At 53.7% G+C, this 8,485-nt stretch overlaps 1 protein-coding gene across 2 annotated transcripts; it reads right to left on the bottom strand.

Moving 5' to 3' along the window:
* Positions 1–606: 606 nt before the first annotated feature.
* On the bottom strand, positions 607–5,771 carry LOC139828184 (uncharacterized). Of its 2 annotated transcripts, XM_071809848.1 has the most exons (5): positions 3,567–3,972; positions 2,987–3,098; positions 1,544–1,642; positions 892–996; positions 607–806 (listed from the first exon to the last, which is right to left on the bottom strand). In XM_071809848.1, the coding sequence occupies exons 1-4, from the start codon at positions 3,902–3,904 to the stop codon at positions 919–921; spliced, it is 627 nt and encodes a 208-aa protein (XP_071665949.1). In that variant the 5' UTR covers positions 3,905–3,972; the 3' UTR covers positions 607–806; positions 892–918. The 2 variants fall into 2 exon arrangements, 1 of the variants encoding a protein (XP_071665949.1); XR_011739546.1 differs by lacking the exons at positions 607–806; positions 892–996; positions 1,544–1,642; positions 3,567–3,972 and adding exons at positions 1,650–1,969; positions 5,516–5,771.
* Positions 5,772–8,485: the final 2,714 nt, after the last annotated feature.

Below are 8,485 nucleotides of genomic sequence, written 5' to 3' on the forward strand. Positions count from 1 at the left end.
ATTTCCACTATAATATATATCTACTTAGACATCTACACACTTGCGTATGCATTTACATGTATATATCTGCTTAAACTTATACAGAATATCTGTTTATGCTTATATATATCACCACTTATTATCTAGAATATCCATTTATAGTTACGCACCTGTTTAGCCTTCTCTTTGGACACAAATATCTTTCTAGACTTGCAGATGTTGGCATATTGTTACAATCATATTATTACATTTATGTATATTTAGACAGAGCTATCGATTCACACTTGGCGTGTGGCACGATGAGCAGTGACACGTGGCCAGCTGCACGGCTCAAGCACGAGGGACACCCCGACCTGCCAGGGAAAAGCGCCACTGAGAGCCAGACAGAAACAAAGTACGTCAGAGCACGCTGTCAGATATTGGGGAAACACTCATAGCATCCAGTTGCCTCTCTTTTTCAGTTTTTAGAACAAATACCCATCTGCTTAAGTACACCTAATAAATTATATGCTGCACCTACTCAACAATTACTCTTAACTATGGAAGTCAACATGTAAATTAGACCATTTTATTTGCTTTAAGTTTCATTGATAGGAAAATCAGTGAGATAGAAGACATGGGTTTACTTTAAAAAATAAATAAATATCCCCATTCCTGCAGTGCAGCATAAGGCTACGAAAAAGGAGCGTCAGACTCACGAACACTTTTGGCTGCACTGCAGCACACAGGGGAACACGTTTCTGTGACCGTGACAGCTCGACTGTCGCAACCGGGAACCCAAAGCCCAGCGGTGCCACCAACCTTTGCCAGGCCTGCCGTGCTGGGCTCTGCGGAAGGAAATGGACTTTGGTTGGTTGTTTCAAAGAAAATGAACAGTCCTGTTGTTGATGAGGCCACTGCCCACTACATCACCTGGGAAGATCCACTCGGAGGGCAGGTTCATAAAATGCAGCTTCTTGGAATGAGGAATGCTGCCGTTTTGGAAGATTTCTTACCAACTGAAGTCAGAACTACACACTGTAGGTTAAGAGAAAAAAGTCACTATTGAAACAATAACTCATCCAAACCACACATGGACTCACCGCCACCAGTTACGAGGCTGAAAGTGCTTCTTGGGAACACCTGGCAAACACGCAGAACAAAACCGATTTGCCCAGGTGCCTGTATCTCTGTCAGCTTTTTGAGTACTATTCTAAGATATTTTAAAAACCTATTGAGTGAAAAAGAACAAAGCATTTGTCATTGAATCAGGTTGTTTCTTCTGGACATCTGAACTCTTACAAACACCTCCTTTCCTCTTTTAGTACAAAATCATTTCCATAGTATCATTCAATAGTAAGCCCACAGAAACAGAAGATTACGCTTTCAGGAAGAGAAAATAACCAGAGGGAGGTGAGCTCTGCACAGGTGTACCGTGCTCCAGAACAGACCTTATTTTTAGTACTCCTGGTAAAATATTTCGTATTAAAAATATAGAAGGAGAGTCGGTGCATTCTTAATGTTAACTTTAAAGTCCACTCTACAAGTACCTCAGGAAAAGTGCAGACACGTGTCCTAGCCGTACCTTGTACGGGCAGACCGCTCTGGATTCCTTCTGTCTGTCTGGTACTTCTGTAGCAGAAGACGGGGCAACCGCGGTGAAACGGTGGCAGCAGACATCCAGCTGAAAGAGGAAAAGCCCTTCAGAACAAAGCTGGAGAGGAACCTGACACTTCCTTTTTTCTTGTGAAGGCTACAGTTGAGTGGAGAAAAAAGTATTTTGCACCATCTTCAGTACAGCTGTTGATACGGCCACTGGAGCGTTTGCGTTTTTTGGATAACCAGGCCATTTTTGACTCATTGGCAGTCTGAGTTCCCTAGAACACATTTTCCCAGATACACACAGAACACAGACACAGACATCACCCAAGTATAGCCAAGATTTCCTTCCTCGCCCTGGATGCTGTCATTGAAGAGCCCAGCAGCCCATCCGTCCTCGTGAACCGCCCCACTGAAAAAAAAAAAAATTATCTTTTCCAGGCTGTTTCTTCAAAGGGTAAAGATATTTTAAATTGCAGTTATCTTTTCCAACAAAGTGATTTTGTGATTCCTTTGAAAAGGAGGGTAAGCTTGCCAGAGAAAGATAGCGACAGGGAGCAAGACAAGGTGACACAGAGAGAGGGGCAAAAGGGCCAGGGAGCAGGGCAAAGGGAAGAAGAGGCCAAAATGAGAGACAAGGAGCAGGAGACAGAGACGGTGGGAAAAATCCTAGAATGGGCAGTGGGAGAGACAGACAAAGGAGAAGTGGGCGCCGGGCTGCGGGACAGAGACAGGAAGGAGGAAACGCAGTGACAGGGAGCAGGGCAGAGCGACAGAGAAACAAAAACAAAGAGGGAAGAGGACAGAGAAACCAGGAGTAAGACAAGGAGAAGGGCAGAGAAACAGGAACCGGGGCGGGTAGGGAGCAGGACCAAGAGATGGGGCGAGGATGGAGATGGCGGAAGAAACCTGGGATGGCCAACAGGACAGGGAAGAATATGACTGTGGGTAGGGAGCAGGACACAGGGATACAGCGAGAAACAATGGGACAGGGAGCAGCATTAAAGGTCAGAAAGAATAAGAGATGAACAGGAAGGAGGAATGGAACGCTGAGATGCTGAACAAAAAACGCCAGCAACAGTGAGCGAGACAAACGAATAGAGAGAGAAGGGCAAGGCAGGAAGAAGAGAGATAGGAAGGTGGGAGATAAGAGCTGCACGTACAGGTACTGAGAAGAAAAGAACAGCAGGGAACAGGCCAGAGAAACTGTGGGGAAAAAAAGAGACTGATGCAGATCAAGACAAAGATATGGAAAAGGGAAAAACAGCTATAGAAGATGGAGCAGGACACAAAAATAGAGAGAAAAGGAGAGGTATAGGGAAGCAAAATTTTAAAATAATAATAATAAACCAAAACCACCACCAAGGAGGGGCAGGGAGGGACCAGGACACACAAGCCGGGGACGAGGCCCCGAGGGCCAGGGACTCACAGCGGCTCTCGCTTTCGGTGCCTGCCAGGAGGCTTCTAACAGCTCAGACGCTCCCGTCTCCTTCTCTCCTCCCTTCCTCTCCGGTAACTCGGGGCGCTCGGCCGTCCTCAGCCTAGGAGAACACGGTGGGGTGTCAGGGCTCCACGAGACGAGGCTTCGGGGACATGGAGCCTCGCTGGCTCGCTCGCCAGGCAGCCGTCCCGCTCCAGGATACGCGCACGGACCCTGCCGCGCACGTTGGCCCCCAGCCCGCCGCACGCCGCGCAGAGGGAGCCTTCGCCACCCGGAGAGAGGGGCTCGCTCTCTCGCCCGCCGCAGGAAGCGGACGTTGGGCCGACGGCCCCGCATTTCTTCCTCTTTACCTCTCCCCAACCTCTCTGGCTCCAGCAGCAGCAGCCCCCGCCCACGCACGGGACGTGCTCCCCCGTCCCTTCTCCCGCCACGCTGCCAGACGAGCCTCGCCAGCCCGAGGCGGGCGCAGCCAACGGCATCCCCCGGGCTGGGAGCGAACGGCCACATCCTCAGCGCGGCCTCTGGGAGAGGGAGAGAAGAAGCAGCGGCCGTTAGCACCGTAGCTCACCCCTGCCCCAGCCTGCTCCTTCCGCAGGGGCCACCGGAGAGGTGCCGAGGGCCGGCTTGCCGCCTTCGCGACGGGGCTAGGGAGCGGCCCAGGAACACGGGACGGGCTCGCAGGAGCTGCCGGAGCTGGGGGCGGCTGCACGGGGCGAGCGGGGCCGCGGGAGGAGGCTCGGGGGGAGCTCTGGCGAGCTGGGGACGCACCCGGCGTCTGCCCCCGGCCGGCTGTCGCCTCCTGCTCCTCTGCGGCACGCTGGGGACGGAGGACGGCGCCGCGTCTCCCACCCGGGCGCTGCTCCCCAGGTTCCATTCCCCGCCTGGGCTGGCGGGTCTGCTGAGCATCGGGCGTTCACAGCTCCCCCTCAGAAACACAGAAATTCCAAATTAGAGTTCAACCTCTGAAAACAATAGAGCAGGAGAAAGCAGAGGAATTAGTCAGAAGAAGGGACAGGAGAGCAGCTGAGCTAACGGAGGATTCGAGGGAAACGGGCCACCTCAAAACACAAGGCATCCTCAAAAAAACAGAGCAACTGCAGCAACACCAGACAGCATTAAGACAAACTGACACCGTTTAGGACACGCTCAGCATAAAAGCAAACACATCCACCGGTGCAGGAAAGCATCTCGCCCCTTCCCCACAGCACCGCCACAGGACACAGCCCTGTGAGGCCACAGGACGGGCTCGTACTGAAACGGAGAAATAAGCTTGACAGCAGAGTAAATTACACCGTTAAGCAGGCAATGTTTCTTTCATCTGCACTGGGGAGCTCTGGGGGTCGTCCTCTGTAAGTGCTCCCACGACTGGATGCTCTTGCATTGCTTATAGTCACACAGCTGCTACATATTAATTACAATTGTTTTAAATTTTAAACATACAATATATCTAGCCTAAGAAATAATTGATGAAGTTACTTATAAATGTTTAGTTTCTCACTGACAACACATCTATTAGTTAAATATAAACTAAGCTCTCAGCTTCTAAACAATGTGTTATTCAATCTTCTGTCTCCCTCTTGTCATGCAGAAGGATCTAAAAGGTGAAAAACATCCCCTCATCGTGCAGGCGGTCAGAAAGCATTTACCCCACGTGAACCGGTTAATGAAGGGTACATCTTCTATAACTTCATCGCAGTATACATTAACTTGGTAGCTTCTCTTGAATTCCCCCCTTTTCAATATACTTGCAAACTCTTTGGCAGTATAAATCTATGAAATATTATCATCTCGCGTTGTGGTACAGCACAATTATTTGTTACCCACTAGCGGTACCAAACAGAACACTGTAGCGTAATGTAAGTAAAAACGACTAGCATCAAAATCAGAGTCCTAAGATCAATGCTGACAGAACTGCGAAGCCGCAGCTCCTGCCGGTTCTGGCGTTGGTTTCTGGCACTTCTGACCGCTTCGGGTCAAACGGCGCCTCTTCCCCCGGCCGTGCGCTGCAGTACCCGAGTTTCGCCACAGGGCGGCAGCACTGAGACCGCCGCGGCAGCCCCGGGCGAGCGGTCGTGCCGCGTTTCGCGGGAACCCCGCAAAATAAACCCCAGAAAACAAACGCGACAAAACAAAAAAGCACACAGAGAGCCGCGGAACGAAAGCCGCACGTACAGAACACAGAACCCGCCGGGCCTCGCCCCGAGCTCCCGCCGAAGCGGCGCCCGACCCGCCACGCCACCGAGCCTGCCACCGCGCCTTAGCTCTTGTTTGAAACGTCTCCCCCCGACTAACGGGGGCTGCGCCGCTCCCGGAGGGACTGCTGTCCCGGAGGGACACACGGCTCCAGACCGCAAGCCTTCGGCGCACCTGCCCTCGGGGTCACACACCTCCCACCGGCTTCGCCAACTCGGCCGTAAGGGCAGGGGGAAAACTGAACCGAACACCTCCTCACCGCGCCGGCCCCTCCCGCTCCTCCCGTTCCAACGGCACGGTCACCCTCGCCGCGGCCGCACTCACCTGCCGCCTCTTTCGCCGCTCCGTTCCCCTCGCACTCTCCCACCGTCCCGCCGGGCTCCGCGGGCACCGACACCCGCCGCGCCCCGGAGACCTCCGCGGCGGGAGGCCCCCGGCTGTCGCCTCCTTCCCCTCTGCCTTTCTGCCGCCTCCGGGGACCTCACGAAGGGCTGCCCTGAGCCGCCTACCTCCAGGTCCCCGGGCGCCGGTTGCAGCAACCGCCCCGACCCCCGTTCCCGTTAATTCCCGGTACCCACCCCGAGACACCACGGACCCGCTCGCCAGGACCCGCGCTGATTGGCTGCTTTCCACCCCCCCACACTGTCCTCCTATTGGATGCTCCGTCCGGTGCCCAGGAGCCAGCAACGCTCGCCCCTCCGGCAAAATGATAGCCTGCCTAGGCACGTCAATCACCATTTTCTCCGCCTATCAGAGCTCGCAGTGAGGGCAGGCGCAGTAGGGAGAGAGCAGCACCCGCCCCTTTCCGCAACACGATTGGCTGCCGAAGACAAGTCAATCATCATTCTCTTGGCCCATCAGTACTCGCAGTTTGCGCATGCGCAGTACGGAGCGTCCGACACCCGCCCCTCCGGCAATCTGATTGGTGGACAGAATGGCAATTGACGTGCCTTGGTAGCCTATCAGCGATCCGCCCCCCCCCCCCCAGCCTTCCCGCGCCATCTGATTGGCCCGCTCTGCACCCTCACCCGTCTGCTCTCCGCCCTGCCGGGACCCCCACGCCCTTTGCCCGCGCGGCTTCCAGCAGCCGCGTTTGAAAGGAAACAACAAACCGCGCTCCTTTGCTTTACGCTGACAAGCGGGGCGGGTGGTCACCTACCCTTAAATTCATTGTGAACAGAGAGAGCCCTAAGGAGCTCCGGCCGGCAGGTTTCTCTCCCCTGTGCCCGGGACCGAGGAGACGACGCCGCCTCCTCCTGCCGCCTCGCCCGTTCCTCTCGCAGCGGGGCCGCCCCGGGAGAGCCGGGCGCCTCTTTTTTTCCCGGCGGCTCGTCCGACCGCTGCCCCCCCCTTTCTGACGGGCACGACCTCGGTCGCAGCGGCAGAGTCCCCCTCTTACCCGCGGCACGGGCACCGGGCGCCGCTCCCCAGCTGCAGTTCCGGGCGGTGGCCACCAGACGGCAGCACCGAGCGCGGTCACGCAGCGCCCCCCGGGCCCCGCAGCGCGGGCGCTTTTTCTTGACCCGTGGGCAGCCTGAGCTCCCCGAACGCGCTTTCCCAGAGCCGCACACATGGCAGACACACTGATAAAAGATAATAGCCCGACATTGCTAAAATGTGTTTTTTTCCTAAAGATGCCTTCTGTCCTAATAAAATACATTGCCTCTCCCTGTGCCCCGTGTCTTGTCTGCAGCAGTAACTCGGCTCGCCCGCAGCTGTGGCAGCTCTGCTGCTGCTACAGGGTCAGTTCCAGCCCTTACCCTCGGCTGAGCAGCAGCCGGGCAGGCGCTGCTGCTCTGGGCGCTGCGCATCCTTCAGGAACGGTTCTCAAACGATCCTGTGCAACGATGTCCAGAGCCAGGACCCCGCGGCGGGGGGACAGGAGCACACGGCCGGGCCCGTCCCGGCTCGGGGCTGTTTCCGCAGTCGCTGTGAGCTGATCCGTGAGCTGGAACCAACCTCCCCATGCCCCGGCCCGGCCCTTTGTCCCCGGCTTTCCCAGGGCAGCGCAGCGGGCTGGGTCACACCAACTGTTCTCTGCTGGCACCACCCAGCCGGGTCACCTGTGTCTGCGGTTGTGGGGACACCCCACGGGCTCCCTGGAAACAGACAGCACAGCACTGAGAGGGGGCGTTCAGGAGCCTCTGCGCTTTTGGGTTGGTTTGTTTGGGTTTTTTTTCCTTTTGTTGTTTTGATCGTTAGCTTCTTGTTGTCGGTTGGTTTGTTTTTAAGCTGTTACTCTATATAGCTCATCCATGGTGCTTATAGAGCATGGGTAAATCTACCCTGCTTCCTCACAGGAGACAACCATCTCGCTTTACAACAGGTGATTGAATCTGCTATAGAAAAGTTCAACCACCTCCTGTACAGCAAAGGATAAAAGAAAGTATGGATTTTTGTTGCATCTAATCCATAATACAAGTACCAATTAACAATACATTAGCAGTGGGTTCCTTCAAATATTCACAGTGAAGGTAGTTCCTGGCACGATTGTATTAGCATTCTTACTATTTTATGGGAGAAACACAGGGCACAGCTGATTTTGCCCACGTGCAGCGCAGTGATCACACGGGTGCGGTGAACCGGGTGGAAGGCCCTAGAAAAGGAAAATCAGCCTCCGTGTGCAGGGCCAAAACAGAAATCCTTTTCAAACTGTGCCATTTTAAAAAGCTACCAGGGGTATAAAGCAGAAAAAAGAGCAGTGAATGTGTATAATGACAGAATTAGATGGTTTTCCAGTTTCATGATGTGCTCTTTTACTAACAGTGTCTGCTGGAGTGGATACCCTGGACACCAACAAGCGGGTCCTGGTGCTGTGCCCATGGTGATTCATCCACTGTGGCCGTGGGTGTCAGGCCCTGATACAATAGACACAAAACCTTGGGAGGGAGGTGATCACAGTAGAACGCTTAGAGATAATGAGCTAGCAGACTTGATTTAATCTTTATTTAAAAATACACATGGCTGCTGTCTTTTCTACAGTTTAGGTAGGACGGGCTCCAATATCTCTATGAATTACAATACATGACAAAAATTAAAGGGGGAAAGCTTTATTTTTACAATGGTAAATACAGTCTAAATCAATTTGGGAAACAGGTAAAGGGGTGTAGCAAATGAGGCACAGACGATCCTTTTTTATCTCAGAAGGCTTTGGCGTATTTACAGCTTTAGGCACAGCGTGTCCAATCCCGTATAAAATGCACTGTCCATACCAATTCAGCCTGTCCCCCGATATAAGGACATCAGGATGCCACCCTGCATTCACCAAGGGACAATCCTGATCTAATGTTCTCT

This window comes from Patagioenas fasciata, chromosome 6, assembly GCF_037038585.1.
Source record: "Patagioenas fasciata isolate bPatFas1 chromosome 6, bPatFas1.hap1, whole genome shotgun sequence".
Taxonomy (NCBI): domain Eukaryota; kingdom Metazoa; phylum Chordata; class Aves; order Columbiformes; family Columbidae; genus Patagioenas; species Patagioenas fasciata.

What these genes read in the sequence shown, in the direction of transcription:
- LOC139828184 (XM_071809848.1), bottom strand. Translation starts at nt 3,904, where the DNA reads ATGCTCAGCAGACCCGCCAGCCCAGGCGGGGAATGGAACCTGGGGAGC. An exon ending in AGGAGCAGGCTGGGGCAGGG is followed by an intron (nt 3,099 to 3,566) that starts GTGAGCTACGGT and finishes GTGTTCTCCTAG; the next exon opens with GCTGAGGACGGCCGAGCGCC. An exon ending in GAGCGGTCTGCCCGTACAAG is followed by an intron (nt 997 to 1,543) that starts GTACGGCTAGGA and finishes CTTAACCTACAG; the next exon opens with TGTGTAGTTCTGACTTCAGT.